The 16,769-nt window shown below is 35.9% G+C and overlaps 1 protein-coding gene across 5 annotated transcripts in view; it reads left to right on the top strand.

Moving 5' to 3' along the window:
* LOC113038638 (ankycorbin-like) overlaps nucleotides 1-7,797 on the top strand; it is a 39,765-nt gene extending 31,968 nt beyond the window's left edge. For 2 of the 5 annotated variants that reach the window (XM_026196228.1, XM_026196227.1), the window contains exons 9-18: nucleotides 514-701; nucleotides 1,420-1,445; nucleotides 1,826-1,906; nucleotides 2,078-2,167; nucleotides 2,701-2,823; nucleotides 3,173-3,274; nucleotides 3,540-5,081; nucleotides 5,168-5,317; nucleotides 5,812-5,877; nucleotides 6,038-7,797. In XM_026196228.1, coding sequence (XP_026052013.1) covers nucleotides 514-701; nucleotides 1,420-1,445; nucleotides 1,826-1,906; nucleotides 2,078-2,167; nucleotides 2,701-2,823; nucleotides 3,173-3,274; nucleotides 3,540-5,081; nucleotides 5,168-5,317; nucleotides 5,812-5,877; nucleotides 6,038-6,115 — 2,446 coding nt within the window. In that variant the 3' untranslated portion in view covers nucleotides 6,116-7,797. The remainder of the gene's footprint in view (nucleotides 1-513; nucleotides 702-1,419; nucleotides 1,446-1,825; nucleotides 1,907-2,077; nucleotides 2,168-2,700; nucleotides 2,824-3,172; nucleotides 3,275-3,539; nucleotides 5,082-5,167; nucleotides 5,318-5,811; nucleotides 5,878-6,037) is intronic. The other 3 variants (XM_026196229.1, XM_026196231.1, XM_026196230.1) reach the window with 3 other exon arrangements.
* Nucleotides 7,798-16,769: the final 8,972 nt, after the last annotated feature.

Here is a 16,769-nt window from a genome sequence, read left to right as displayed (position 1 = left end):
TTAGTCATAATACAGAGAGTGCTGATAAGAAAAGTTTCTCCATTTAAACATTACCTCCTGCTATCATAAAGTGCCAAGTGAGTTGAATAAACTAAATTGGGATGCCAAGAGTATTACTAAACTGGTATAACTGCGTAATCCATCTTAAGTACATACAGTATACTACCATTCAAAATTTCTGAATGAAGTCTCTTAAGCTTTCCATATTTTAGAATATTACTATAATTTTAAAACCGTTTCTATTCTAATATTTTTTTAAATGTAGTTTATTTTTGTGATTGCAAAGCTGGATTCACAGATGTCATTACTCCAGTCTTTACTGTCACATGATCCTTCAGAAATCAGTCTAAATTGGTGCTTTTTTATTTATTGTGGATAAATAAACTTTCTTCTGAAAGTTTGAAAACATTTTATAATATTAATACATCCTTGGCGAATTAAAGTTACCGAATTAACATTTCTGATGCCAACCTTCTGAATGAAAGTGGAAGTGACATGCTGTTATCTGCGCAGAACCGCAGTGATGTTGGCCAGTGAGAGCAGCTGTCCGGCCGCTGTCGAGCTGCTGGTGCAGAGGGGAGCTGAGCTGCAAATGGTGGACTCGTTGGGCCACGACGTGCTCCATCACACCAAACCTTCAGGCGGCAGCGAGGTCCGAAACGCTCTCAACACGGCCTTTCACAGACAGCAGTCTGAGTCAGGTAATCTATAAAGGCCAATGTCATGCCAATTAACACAATTTGGTTGTAAAGCTCACATTCTAAATTATGATTAAAATACTATTGGTCATTATGCAATTACACATAGTTATTGGTATTGCTGTTACTATTGTTAGCAAGTTGTTATATGTAGCATGCCATGGACATTATATAAAATGTGTTGCTCTTCTGTAATAACCAAATGACACTGCACTCAATAACAGTAACATATCTTACTGAACTTACTGAACTTACTGAATCGTATTGAATTGTACTGAATATGACACCAGCTCAACTGAGATTTGGCTGTAACCACAAGCCAGTTGTTGTTCAATGTAAAATATTCACTCGGATACACTGAGGAAACCCTGGAATTTGCAACATCATTGTTTTCCTCCCTGTGGTATTAAATAAAAGAAACCAGTTGATATTATTTTTTGTGGATTGTGATCTTGAATGTTTTCCTTTCTTTGGCCTTCAGAGCGTTTTAGCTCAATATTGCCATCTAGTGGCGTTTTTATTAAATGCCTCTTGCTTCCACACATATCCAGGCAGTGAAAGATAGTTAATAAATATATTTGCAGAATTTCTCAGATGTGTTTGTGAAATAATGAAACAAGGAAAGATTAGGACAGCATGACTAATGTTAGCAGCAGCAATGACATGCCATTTTAATTTTGCCCACTCCATGTTTTCCCCTCCTGTATCTTTGTATGAGCAGATAAGAGTTCAGAGAGAACCCCTCAGGTAAGCAAGTTAATTTTAATTTCATTTATTTTTATCCCCTCAGACTTTATGGTTTTCCTAATTTTTCTGATTGACAGAACCTGCAAAGGTTCTTCGTAGATGCTTAAAAATCACAGTTTAACTGAATGCTTAGTTCACTAGTTAACAGTAGTGTCAACCTCAAGAGAGGATTTTGATTGAATGTTCCTTTCTCACATTTGACAAACATTCCGGCAATGCACAGTCAGAAATATGCTCTGGCATTTGCCTCACGCTGTAGTGATAATTGTTTTCTTCTTCCAAACTAAGTATACAGTGTTTATTTCACTAACCACTTAAACACTTTACTTCGTCTTCCTATCTCTTTTTGCCACTCTTCCTTATTCTGCACACAATCTCAGCATGGTCAAAAGTTAAATGAGGACAGAAGCTCCACCCCCAAAAAGAGAAAAGCACCTCCTCCTCCCATTAGCCCAATCCAGGTAAAGGCACATAGTGCTGAATCTGTGATCTCTGCACTTTCTAAAAGACTTGGATGCAATTATTTATTTGATGACTTCTGAATGTACAGCTGATAATTAACCATTTTTCTGTGTCCATTATGCCCTTAAGCTTTGCCTTGCTTTCAAGCTTTCCTTTGTCTTATTTTTCAGTCGGCTGGTATCATCTCTCCTCAATATTTTACTCCATCTGAAACTCCTTTGTCCGGAAAAAGTGATTCATCCAAAAGATTCAATTACAAGGTAAAATAGTGAAGTGTTAAGGTGTATTTGTACAAGATGTGTTAAAAAAATAAGTATAAATTAAGAATATAATATTGAGTGAAATAAGTATATTTAATATCATTAATTATAATATTGATTGTAATAATGTAAATAATAAAAATATATTTTTACATTATATATTTTACATATTTTTAACAGCTATAAACATTTTAAAAAGCTAAAAGTATGATTAATCATTGATTAATAAGTAATTATGTGATGTGTGTGTGTGTGTGTGTGTGTGTGTGTACCTATGTGTGTGTGTGTGTGTGTGTGTGTGTGTGTGTGTGTGTGTGTGTGTATATATATATATATATATATATATATATATATATATATATATATATTGCTGTCTGACAAAAACATTCATGCAGTACTTACTATTTGAAATGTAGACTAGGTAGGCAGCATATTAGGTTGTGTTAGCTAATCCATAGCCGTGTTGCTGTTATTTTTTGATCATTATTTAATAACACGATTAACTGGGGATTCTTCACTCCCTGTTTGTTGAGGAGGAGGAGGAGCTGAAAAGTGCTGTACTGAAGGAAGAGATCGAAAAATTGCATGAGGAAAAATGCATGCTACTCGAGACCATTGAAGATCTGAAGCAGATTGTGGAGCAGACTGAGCCCAAGGCGAGTACTGCACAGCCCTTTAATATTCCTTCATGTGGCAGCTGCTTTGATCTTCAGCCACTTTTGCTCTCTGGAACCCATTTTAACAGCTGCATTTTTACTGGCCCTGGCCAGGTGAAGAACCTTGCTTTAGGGGACACAAAAGCAGACCTCTCTTCCACACCACTGGTTTTGGACTCAAACTTGTGAATGAGTTTTGCTTCAGTTTGCGCATCATGTTTGAATTTTAACTGGTGACTCAAACCTTTGGGTCTTTTTTTATGTGACCTTACAGAATTTTTGGTGTCCAAGGCCGACTAAAAAAGTAGATGTTGTAAAATAATCTCGTCATCCTCCTGTTTTGAAACAGATTGAGCACTCTGGGAACGCAGATTCAACGTTGATTGCAGCCCTGCAAGCAAAGATAGCCTCTCTCTCTCTGGAAAACCAGCAACTTGCCCAAATAATAAAGGTAGCTCACCGTAAAAGATTTGTGATTGCCTTACAGATGACATGTCATTTTTTCAGTTAGATAAAATCATTGTAGGATGACTTCTTTTGTCAGGCCAATCAAACTTTGTGTGTTCTGAGTTAAGATGGCCTGTGTAAACACTGGGAAACCTGTTTGGAAATTTTTACAAATTTGTTTGGTTGGTGGAAATTGCACACAGCACTTTAAAGCAAAGAGCATTTGGAAATAAGTACATTGCAAGTCATTATCTTTTCTAACTGAGCAGAAACGTCCAGCTCCACAAGGAGAGGAAGGCCAGGGAAGTTCCCGTCCAAACAGCATAGAGTCTAATGCCTCGTACCACTCCACCCGTGCTGACTTCGAGCTCTCCAGCGAAGTGCATATCCATACTGGTGATGAGGAGGATCTTTCAGGGTTGTCTGTTTTGGATATCAGTGGTTCGTCAAACAAACATGAGATTGAGGAGGACGCAAGACTGATTGCGGATAAAGAAATCGGACTGCTTCGGGGCGCGCTGGAGAATCTGCAGGCCAAACTTCTAGAGTCCAGAATGGAGAACCGCACTCTTCAGGCCAGACTAAACACTGACTTTGAAAAAACTGAAGTTGCATCTAAAAGCATTGGTGAAGATACCCAAAAATGCCAGGAAGCATTGCAAGAGTTACAGATGAGGGGAGATTCTGTGGGCACACAAGAGGACAACGTGGTGCAGAAGTTTCAGTATTTGAAGAGCTGCCTGGAGCAGGAGGTCAAAGAACTGAAGGGAAAGTTGGCCGTATCGCAGGAGGAGCGACAGCAAGATACTTGTTTGATAAGGGATCTTCAGGCTCAGCTCAAAAGTGTCCGTCTATCTGAGGAAGAGCGTCAAGAACTGAAGAACACCTACAGCACTTTGGTGGAGAACATCAACCAGGAGAAAGCACTGTTGATCGAGAAGTACAAAGAGTCTCAAGAGGAGATCAGGATGCTCCAGGAAGCCCTTCGAGGCACTGTGCCGGTGGAGGCTGCAGCCAAAGACTTTGAAGAGATGAAGGCAGAGCTCGGTGAGATTATCGATGGGCTGCAGCTGCGGCTTTTGGAGCTCTCAAAATCGTACAGTGAGGCCAAAAGCGAGCTTAGCGTCGCCCGCAACCAACTGCAAACCAAAGCTTCAGAGCCTAAGGACAAGGCAGATGTGGCCTGTGTCACCAAGGAGGAGCATGAGCAGAAAATTCAAGAGCTGGCATTCAAGATGAAGGACATGCAGAAGTTATTGAAGGACACTGAGGCTAAGCATCAAGCGGCACTTAAAGAAATAGCCCAGGTTAAACAAGACGCCGAAATCCAGGCTCAATCGTCTGTAGCCATTGCAGACCACACCCAGGTCGTGGCCTCCTTGGGGAACGCCATCAAGAACCTTGAGTCGGAAGTTGAAGTTCTTAAAGAGCAGCTCGACCAGAAGACCTTGCAGGTGGACACTTTGCAGAACAGACTGACAGTTAAGAAAGATGTCCCTCCAAATGATTCATTATCCCGAATGGAATATGAGCAGATGAGGGAGAAGCTGGGGGGTGAGATAAGTCACCTGAACCACCTACTGAAGGATGCGCTCAGGAAACAGGATGAGATGGCTCTGGAGGTGACTGCTGCTTGGCAGGAGGTGAAGGACGGCAGAAATGAAAGACAAACGGCACAAGAGTTGGCAGTGAGCAGGGAGCAGGAGTGCAGTGCATTGAGTACCAAGTACAGGGAGGCTCAGGAGGTCATTGTCCAGCTGAAGAAGCAGGTGGAAAACCATGTGATATCTGAGCGAGAGAAGAATAAAAAGGTGATTTTTATTCTTCCGTTCTCATTTCTGTCCAATTGATGCTTGATGTGTAATGTTAACAACTAATGTGTTGTGTTTAATTACAGATTGATGAGCTCTCAAAGGAAGTTTTGAAGTTAAAGGATGCTCTGAACAGCCTTTCACAGCTGTCTTACACTAGCACCCCTAAGAGACAGCAAAGCCAGCAGGTGGACTCTCTCCAACAGCAGATCAAGCAACTGCAGTATCAACTTGCTGTATGTTACAATCCTTGTTCTGCTTTAAAGAAATATAGCAAGTAAACTGTTCAAGAGTTTGGGGATGGTACAGTTTTGTAAAGAATTTTAAGAAGACTCTTATGCTCACCAAGGCCTCATCCATTAAAAAAATACAGTAAAAACAATAATATCATGCAATTGAAATATTCTTGTTATTATCCATCTTGATAACAGTTGTGTTTCTATTTCTATAAATAGAAAGTTTGAAAGAACGACTTTTATTTAAACATCTTCTATAAGATAACAAAAACATAAATGTCTTCACAATTACTTTTGATCATTTTAATGCATCCTTGCTGATTAAAAGTATTCATTTCATTCAAAAGAACATTACTGGCCCAGATATTTGAACAGTATTGTGTAATCAACAAAGAAAATGAAAAGTGGTATTACATGAGCATGACATGCTCTATACATATGTTCAAAATTGCTTTCCAAAAATATTCAAAGCGGTTGCTTTCTTTTCACAATAGGAGTCAAAGAAACGTCACCATGAAGTTGTCTCAGTCTACCGGATGCACCTTCTTTATGCTGTCCAGGTCTGTATTTATTTATAATCGGTCAATATTCTAGTGTACAAATATCAACAAGTTATTCATTTGAGTTTGATTCAGTCCATATACTGTTAACTTATTAAATAATGTGTTTTCTCTCTTAGTCCAGAATAGCCTTTTTAAACTCTCTAACCTTTCTTTTTAGGGCCAGATGGATGAAGATGTGCAAAAGGCTTTGAAGCAGATACTTGTAATGTGCAAAATGCCATCCGAGGCCAAGTGATCGAGCCAGTATTGTAGTTGTTCATGAACTGCCAAAAAACAGTGATCAAAGGATATTCATCTAAGACCTAAAGTCCAGAAACCTTCAATCAGAAAGACACATGTAGTCGAGCACTGCAGTTGAAATCACCATTGGCTTATCCCTGATATTTTGGAAATGCATAGCGAACTTGAGTAATTTACGAAAAGGGGAAAACAATTGATGTGTGCACAATCTCTCTGCTAACACAGTGCCAGACAACGAAACACAATCTATAGTCAGTGATTTTCTGAAATTTGTTTTGAAAATTGTTCTATTTTTTTACATAAAAAAAAAAAAAATCAGTATTTGATCCTGTTGTGAGGCATATTAGTTTGTCTGTTTGCATTGGGGTAGAATGCAAATACAAAGCACAAAGTGTGTTTGCCTGCATAACAGTCCATTGCAATGCACCTTTTCAGCTGTCTTTTCTATCTTTTTCAGTTGTAGTGTAGCGCAGCCACCTGTAGAATCGGCATGCTGTGAAAAGTCAAGTGGCTCAATGTTTGTTCTAGGACATTGCGACTTATTTCAGTAGTATTGAATTCTCCACTTTTTCAGGGTAGGTGCTTTGACAAAATGTCCATGTGCAAATGCACTTTTCTTAGTCAGTAGTCGGTCTTTCGTTGATGCCAGCATTAACCTGCCATTTCTAGGACACCAGCTGGGTTGTGTCCATGTGCCTCTGCTCATTTTTAAAGCCTTTGATAATATTTTGGAGGCCATAACATAAAACTGCACTACATTTCTTTTGCATTATGCTTGGTCCAAACAGTTTTCTGCACTAAAACATTTTAGTTTTAGAGTTGTGCATCCTTAACATGTTGTCTGTAATAGTAATGAAGTCACTGCATGTTAAACAATTACAGTAATTAGTAGAGTACTAAAGACTCCTACAGTGACACATTGAGGACTAAGTTAGCCCTAGAACTCCAGTGTAGTTGTGGTTTTTATAACAAATAAGGATTGGAAAGGATGAGAAGGAATTTGTAATTGATCAGTGTAGGAATATAAACACACTTCCCCACTTTAGGAGTTGCTAAAATGTGAGCCATACAAAGGATTTTTGACACCTAAACAGTTGTAAGTGTTAAGAAATATATAGTAGCACTTGAAAACATGCTGAAAACACGTAGAGCATGGTGTAGATGTCATCATTTTATTCATGCAGTAATGCCTAGCACATCACCTAGTTTAGTATGGTTTTGTAGCTTTTGAATGTAATTTGAGGGACACCTACAATATAAACTTGTTTATAAGGAATAATTGCTTTTATAGAACATATAGCAGTTTTGTATTAAGTATTGAGTGTCCATTACATGTTTGCTTTTTTGTTTCTTATTCATTACAGCTGCTTGCTGAGTGCCATTGCATTACTAAACAAGTTCAAAAAATACTAAAAACATTTGTCATAGATCATATAGCCTGAATTGCATCAGAAAATGTACAAAAAAATCAGAAAAAATTCTGTTTCTGAAGTGAAAATTTCAAATGCAAAAATAACTGCCCCGTTGAATGCCCATGATATTGTTATTGAGCTCTTGTGTCATATTTCATAGTCAATTGAGTTGTTTTTCGTAATGCATTTGTATGTTATTGAGTCAGGCAACTTGCTGTTGGCTGTTGTATTTTTTTTGGATAGTTAATAAACTTATGAATTGGTATTTATTTGTCTTCAATGAAGCACACAAAAAAATCTAAATTATATTGTGATTAGGAGTGTTATGTCACTATAGCATAGTTTAAATGATGTAAAAATATTACAGGTTGTTCTAGGCTTATGTAAGAACATTTTGTGCAACAAATTGCTTTCCAGCTACTGATTCATAATTTGTATTCTACAAATGTGAAAACAGCTTTCCAGAGGCAGGAAGAGCTCGGCCATGGCTTCAGTTTCATGGCAAATGGTGATTCTGCATTGAATTTTTATTCTCATTTTATTTTATAATCTGCTGGATCACTGTACTTTGACGCTCAAGCCCCTTGTGCATCATCAATGAAATTGCTGTGAATTTAAATTAGCCCTTAAACATTAAAACCAACAGTTCTGTGGTAACGCTTTAAAATACAATTTAATTAGTTAACTAAATTAGTTACATGAACTCAGTGAACAATACATTATTTCTTATGTGCTGATAGCTATTGTATTTGTATCAATTAATATTAACAAAGATTAATAAATGCTGTAAAAAAGTTATTGCAGGGTAATGTAAGCTAATGTGTAACGAATGTTTGCAATTGAGGCATTACTGTAAAGTGTTGCCAATTCAATAATGTAATGTAATCGCATTGTTACAATCATCATTTGATCATATGTAGTTGCACGTCGTGCTTTATAAAACTATTTGAAAACATTTCCTGAAGCTGTAAAAGTAATGGTAAGCAAATTAAAGAATTTCATATTTTTATTTCAAACTTTGTAAACAGAGAACACCATCTTCTAATTTAACCAAATAGATGACACATTAGAGCACTACACACTGAAGTATCTGCCATGGCAGAAATACCAGTAACGGTTTTATAGGTTTAGAACTCTGTGGGTGAAAAAAAAAAGTTTAGTTTGATGCAGATTAATTAAGACTTTCAGCTGTTATTATTTGCCTGTCTCAATAAATGATCTTGTTAAATGATCCCCTCTGCATCTCACCTCTGCTCTGGACCCTTAGTGTCCTACACCAAAGTAAATGTTGTCTCAGCTAGATGGTGCTGTTGACCAATATTCCTTAGAAAAATTCTTAGCAAGAAATAAGTAAAAAGTAAACTATACGACAAATTCTCTTAATAAAATTAAGAGAGTGGATGCCAAGCCTCTAAGTGCTGTTAGAATTTTTCTTCTAAAATTTTTTATTTTTATCAGGCTCCTATGTGTAGGTGTAGGTTCAGTAATCTCACGTTAATGACCGTGAATAGGTTCTATTCATTGCTATTAGAGCAAAATAACAGCGCATAAACATAGGAGCCTGAGAAAATGCCCATTTTAGAAGAAAATTTCAGATGGCACTTAGCTTTTCAATCTGAGCTCTTCAAATATAATTCAAATTTAAAGTAAAATGATATCTAGTTGCATCATTCCATTTTGTCCTGAGATTTTCCTGCTTTATTAGACCTACTACATTAAAAGGAATAATAAGTTTAATATGTTTTTTTAAAAATGCCTTCTAAAGCATAAATGCCAGAAGTGACCATTCAAAAGGCCTATATACAGTATGTAATAAATGCAATGCAGTAGATGTGAATTCAGCTAAATTTGGACTCTTAGCCATTTGTGAACTTTATGATGATAATGACTAATATGGTATGTAATAACTTGAATTACATAACTCTGTATTTGCATCTGCATGTGTTGTCTAAACCTTCATTGCCATCAAAATCTTATATGCCTAATTGGATCCAGATGTAGTAATTGCATATCATAACAGATAATAGTTTTAATGACATCATTCCCAGATCTGCTCATCATTCTCTTTATTGAGCAGACTGTAAATAGAAGAACACTATGAACTGTTAATGCAACTTTGGGACTTTTGAGCCTGTTAAGTCTCGTTCCCTTTAATGGCTTTTTATATTCACTCACACCTGACTCATTGAAAATCTAAGTGTGGAGGCCCCTTCTAGTGACTCAGAACTAGCAGGAGCATCAACCTGGTGAAGGGGCAACCTTTTTTGCAGCCAAGTGGCAGGGTATTTATGGGCGGCTTCTAGGAAAATAAGTAAGAAAGAGAGCGAGTAAAAGAGGCAAACACTTGTCTATGAGTGGCTTATTAAAAAGGTGAGAAGTGAGTGTACTGTCTGGAAGGGGGAATAATTATGCTCTTAAAAGGGACTTCAAAAGGCCAGTTGTGTCGGTGGAAAACCGTTAGTAACGTGTTAAGGAAATGGCCCACGAGGGTCCGCCACGCTATCGGCATGTGGTGGATCAAACCGTCTGGGGCGGAGGAATGGCAGACACCATATGTCCATCTATCCTCTTGTCCAACGTTTTGTGAAAAAAACACATTTGTCTCCCTGCTGTTATGTTCCGTGAAACGTGCTAATATGGCGCAATATGGTTGGTTATGATCTGCACTGCCGATAAATCACTCAATTGCCTATACGTTCGTTTGTCAAGATTACGCGGCAAACCTGCGTACCTTGTAAAAACCTTTTCTCACGCCGTAAAATCTGACGTATTTATTGCGACAGATGTTTTTTCGCATTAAATACATTTTTCACAATGTTCCATATCTGCGCCAGTAGTTCTGAATGTCAAGTTAGCAAATAAACCTCAAAGAAAATATGGTGAAGTCGATTATTCAATTTGAATAATTGCTTTTATCAGGAGCAGAGTTCATATATCGCTGTGGTACTGAAAATATTTTGTTATTTTATTTTATTTTTTACATAAAACATAACTTGTAGGCTAAGTCTCCTAGTTAAAGTTGCAGTTTGAGCTGGTTGATGAGCTATTTTCACAATGATTCCGAAATATTTGATTTTGTTTACATTATTTAAAAAATTTAGTTACAGATTAAAAATGTTGTTTAGGTACTCAATGCAACCTACCTAGTTGCAACTGTGAAAAGTTGTAAAAATCTTTTGTGTTTGCTGTGTAATCACTACTTTAGCATGGATAATAATTACGGTCTACACAAGTTGTACTAGAGAGTATATTAGTGTTTGGGGCTATTACCAGCCGTTTGTTCTTGATTTCAGCGTAATATACAGTTTCATTATTACAGCAGAAAATGCTGCAAGGTCTGTTCGGCAGAGGCTGGCACACAACCAAGCTTCCTTCCCTTGCTGGTTCTCCATTGCAATGGGGATTAAATGTTCTCTGCAAATTTATTCATGGTATTATAAAATGGTGATGTAAATTCTGTGGCTTACAAATGGTCCCTTGGAGGATAATGAAAGTAAAGAGACAAGTATCAGGGATTTTACTAAAAACCCTCACTGGATTAGGCAGTGATATCAAAATTATGGTCTCCACTGATTTGATTCCAACTACCCCAGATGTGGTTTATCATGGGACACTGAATACAGAAAAGGACTAAATGGATAGTTCACCCAAACATGACAATTCTGAGATCAGTTCTGAGAACCCATATGATGTTCTTGGACCTCACTGACTTTTATTGTACAGACAAACAACTTATTTTATTACTGGTTAATCTTAATTTACTCACTCATCATTTACTCACTCTCAAGCTGTTCCAAATCTGTATGAGTTTTTTTCTTCTGTTGAACACAAAAGTATTTTGAAGAGCGTTGGTATCCTAACAGTTGACATTACCTTTGACTTCCATAGTATAATTTTTTTTTTTTTCACATTGAGATAGTCAGTGGCTACTGTCAACTGTTTTTAATTTTTTTTTTTTTTTTAAGAATCAAGATGATTCCCCCGTAAAAACAGCACACCAATGATAGAAAGAAAGCATTAGAAACCCTCTAAAACTGCTTGTATTCCTCAGTCAGATCTTCAGAGATTGATTACAAATTGTCACTTAGCACCTCATAGCCAAGTATTATTATTCCAAAGGCTTTTCTCTAGTGGCCAAGTCTGGCTACTTATTCAACATCTGAAAACCTTTTATTTTTTATTAATTGAGGTCTTTTAGCTTTTGACTCTTTGACAGGGATCTGACAGGGATTAGAGAGAAAAAAAATGTATGGTTCTTTTTAGCATGCAAGTATTTAAGCCACCTCTGCAGGCTCTGATACTTTATAGAAGACCAACATAACACATTATATAAACATTATACATTTGTATTTTAAATGTCACTAATTTTTCATTGCAAATATCTCACTCAAGTTGTTTTTATGACTAATATAAAAAATAATTTACTGCTTAGCTCAATTTCAACAGCAACGTCACCAAACTAATACGCCTTTGCTGTCTTGCCAAATGTCAAGGCATGTTTTTTTTCTAGCAAATTTCTTATTTTAGGATATTTATTTAAGTAAGTAATTTATTTTGTAAGTCTAAGTAATAAGACTGGATCCATCACACTACACTAGACCCCCATGTGTTTCTCATGAGTGTGAATGTGTTATTTTGAATCTGGTCCTTTCAGCTGCAGATTGCTTTGTCTTGCATTCCTTTTATCTCTCACTGGAGTGATCCAGATGTCATCTGTACAAATTACCAATGCCACAAATGTACATTTTAATGGTACTTTGGAAACTTTTTAATACCAGTCATATTTTTTATATTCCCATGTTGCCTTGAATCATTGTTTAACAGAACACGGAATTGTTTATTCTCATACTCTTCCACAACAGATGCTGCTGAGTGTTTATGAGCAGCCATTGATTTTCGTAGGAAATCCCACATCTTGCTTCCCATAAGACAAAGGTAAGAACCACTGATGTGTTCACCAGAGCTCACGATAGATAACACATGCTTTACAGTCCACAACCATTTATTCAAATACTGTAGAGCAGTGGTTCCCAACATTGATCCTGGAGGCACTTCAACACTGCAAGTTTTCCATGTTTCCTTAATCAAACACACCTGATTCAGGTCATCAGCTCATTAGTAGAGACTCCAAGACCTGAAACTGGTGTGTCAGAGAAAGGAGACATGCAAATTGGGCAGTGTTGGGGGTGCCTCCAGGACCAGGGTTGGGAAATTTTGATTTAGAGGAACCTCTGCTAATTTATTAAAAGTAATGTTTTGGGGTTAATTTGTAATATGTTCAATGACAGTATAATTATCTATCTACCTATCTATCTATCTATCTATCTATCTATCTATCTATCTATCTATCTATCTATCTACATTTGAAAAAAATGTAAACTAAAAAGTATTTAGTATTTAAAGTTTTTCTTCAGATGTAACATGAATATCTGTGTATATGTATTTAAAGAAAATACATTCATAAACATATATTGTATGTTACATTGGAACATAGAAAAGAAAAAATACATTTAGCCTAAATGTACAGCACTATAAGATTGGAAATATTTTTACCTGAAATACAATCTGAAATATATTTTGGTATATGAAGTTTGAAACTAAATATATACTTTTAAAAAATATCCAGTGTCACTGTTTACAACATCTACTGTAGATTTAGCACACATTTGAAATGTTTTGGCCTTTTGTTTTTTGAGAGAAAAGAGAAATGGAATTAGGACTTATTGCATGTCTTTGAAAAGTGCAATATTTGACAGCACATTATATTTCCCATTCGCATTTAACATGTTATTATTAGTCATTTAACTGACAGTCTCTTGTGAGTTCCCCCGTTGATTTATGAGTCCCTCTTTCTTATATAAAAGTTTAACATTCATTTACTTAGCATGCAGTTTCATGCAAAAAACAAAACAAAAACAGGTGTTAACTACCTGTTAGATAAGCCTCACAGTTACATTTGCAAGCTTTCAATGAATGCATTTAGGGTCAAGCAAAAAAAAAAAGTCTAAAATATCCAGTTCAATTAAATATAAGCAGATGATACCACACAGGAGAAATAAACATAGGGAATTATCAGGTCCATTGGACCGTGCTCATAACTGAACATGTGAGACACCGCAAAAAACACTCTAACAACCCAGAAAGTCTGAAATCTTGTGCAGCTGAGACCGCAAGTAGAAATGGATTTTGGATGTGATGTCTGTTGTAGAAACTCAGGAAGAAGAAAAGTCAAAGCAAGATGACTAATCTGTGGGCCCTGGATGTTTTTGTGCAAAGATAAATCAAGTGAAGCAACGTCAAGTCTCGTTAGTAAATGATGAATCAGGTCGAATATTTTGCAAATACGACCCGGAGCGGTTTCCTGGAAAATCTTGACATCATTTACACAGCTGCTCATGTAAACGGATCATCCTGAGCCTTTATTACACTTGAGAGCCCTGCGGTGGAGTTTCCTACAAGTGGTCAGGCTTCAGCTTAGGATCCGTCAGGGAGGTGAAGACCTCCCACTGGCGTCTGGGTAGAAACGGACCAAAGATAGACAGCACTAAATGTAAGATGCTGTTTTCGTGACATTTCTAAATGCTTTTAGCTGTTACGTGTGTTTTTCTCATTACAATTTAGACAAAGTATGTTTTTAGTTCGGCATTAGACGTCTTGAATTCCACTGTGAGGTTTGTCCATTAGGTCTTTCTCATTTGCAAAGTCTATTTGCTTAAGTCTAGAGGTGTCTTGCATGTTGACAAGTTGAAAAAGAGATCTTTGAATAAAACGAGAATGTGTTTGAGCTTTCTTAGAGCTCATCCATGTCTTATACCTTAACCTGACAACATATCTCTCTCGGAAAACTGATACTGATGACTCTTCTAACCCTTCTGCGTATTTCACGCTCTCCCATTCCACAGCATTAAAGTCTCATGATCGTTTTTACACCAAAGCCACAGTAAGTTACAAACATTTAGATACAGTCTTGAGGAAGTTTCCTGCAGTAAACTGTTCTGGATGACACTGGGTGCTACTGACGTTTCATTGGAGGTTATGGGAGGCGAGATAAGCCGAAGGGAAGAGTACAAACCAAACACTTCAAAGCACCACGTGCCCACTATGTCATTGTAAATGGGTGTACGGCCAAACTACCGGGGGGAAGAAGATAATGCTTCAGAAGTATTTGAAAGCTGGAGATAAAGATCTCATCAGTGCCTAATAAATAACCTCCTGTGGTGTCTGCTCACAATAAGATGTAATGGATGCAGCTTTTAAGCATTAAATCAAGAGGACTGTATCACAGATTACGTGGGTCAGATATCAAATAGCATTAATGCTTTTGTTTCTTTTCCTTCTTTTTCTTCTTTTTATTTATTGAGCAGATTTCAGGTTTCAAAATTAAACTGCAGTGGTGCAAATAACGTAAAAGATGTTAATTATTATTATTTAATTTTTATTTCAAAAGACTATAATATTTGTGTGTGTGTGTGTATATATATATATATATATATTATCCAGGTTTCTTGTGGTCATCAAGGCTGTATTTATTTGATCAAAAATACAGAAACATTTTGTGAAATACAGCATTTATTCAAAATGGAAGTCTTGTGTTTGGCAGTGTTATTTTTAGGATTACTAAACTCTTTTAATAAGTTGTAGTTTTATTTAATTTGAGTTATTTTAATACTTCAATAAACTAAATAGAAATGAAATTATATATATAATTTATAAATGTGTATCTATATATGTTTATGTGTTTGTGGTTGTACATACACATGTATGTAGTTTTTTTATGTTAGAATCATTATTCTACTCTTATATCTTTTGTTATTTAATATTTTTTCATTGTTTTTAGCTTTAATATTTGTTTTTCATTTTCATTTTTCATGAATTTTGTTGTACGCTTTTTTTCATTTTTATCAAATTTCTTTATTTAAAAAATGTGTATTAGCTTTTTGTTTTGGATCTGTTTTTAGTTATTTTAATACTACAATTGATCGCTTCAGTTGTAAGTCACTTTGGATAAAAGCATCTGATAAATGACTATATATATATATATATATATATATATATATATATATATATATATATATATATATATATATATATTAGTCATTTATCACCTTCTCATTACTAAAATAAAGTTTTCTTTATCTTCATGACTATGAAAATTGTAGAGTCACACTGAAGGCATCAAGGGCTGTGCCAGATGACCTGGCCTCCACAGTCACCAGACCTGAACCCAGTCGAGATGTTTTAGGGGTGAGCTGGACCGCAGACAGAAGGCAAAAGTGTATATATATAAAAAGTATATATATATATATATATATATATATATATATATATATATATTAGGGCTGGGCAATATGGAGCAAAAAATATATCTCGATATATTTTGCTATATCTCGATATACGATATATATCTCGATATCTTTACAGGAAAAATAACCCCCAAAAAACTACTGCAAAAACAAATATGGCAAATATTACATGTTAAGGGGCCTATGAAACATTTTATTTTTTTCTTCACCATATGTTTTATTGTTACCTAATTCTGTGTTTTAGCATGTGCAATTATTTAAATGCATAAAAACAACTTAATTAGTTAAAAACAATTCTTAAAATAGCCTTATGTGAAATGTTTTTTTCCCTTGAGAAATTCTGTGTATTTACATTTTTCTGATTATCAAATGAAGGCATAAAACATTCATTTAATTTATCTTTTAATTATTTAAAATTTAGCAAACTTTATTTTTTGGTAAACAAAGGGGATTTACTATTAAAAATAAAACATGGGAGAAATGTTGTGTGATTATTCCTTATAAAATTATGTTCGTTTCATTTTAATAGTAGTAGTAGTGGGCTATCTACATTCTGCTGTACAATAGTAATAGATTTCTGTCAAATACTTTTATTTTGACGGGTTTACCTTTACAGTTCTGTGTATGTGATACCACAGTCTATGATGTGATATGAGCTAGTCTTACTCAAATCAAACGGTCAGATGCTCATGAAGTGACTCTAAGTGCAGTTCTGGAGATGTTCCTCATGTGTTCACGTCTTTATTTAGAGAGAGGAAAGACAATGAAATCAGCGCAAACGTTATGCGAGCTTCCGTGTTTAATGAATGAAGACGCGCTTCTGCTCCATTCGTTGACACAGACACGCAGAACATGCAGGATTCATATTTAAATAGACTTTTCCGGGTTAATATTTGCAGATATTAGTCCATTTCGTGATTTGATGTAAGTGCAT

This window comes from Carassius auratus, chromosome 21, assembly GCF_003368295.1.
Source record: "Carassius auratus strain Wakin chromosome 21, ASM336829v1, whole genome shotgun sequence".
Classification (NCBI taxonomy): domain Eukaryota; kingdom Metazoa; phylum Chordata; class Actinopteri; order Cypriniformes; family Cyprinidae; genus Carassius; species Carassius auratus.
This window is presented reverse-complemented; position numbering and strand designations above follow the sequence as displayed.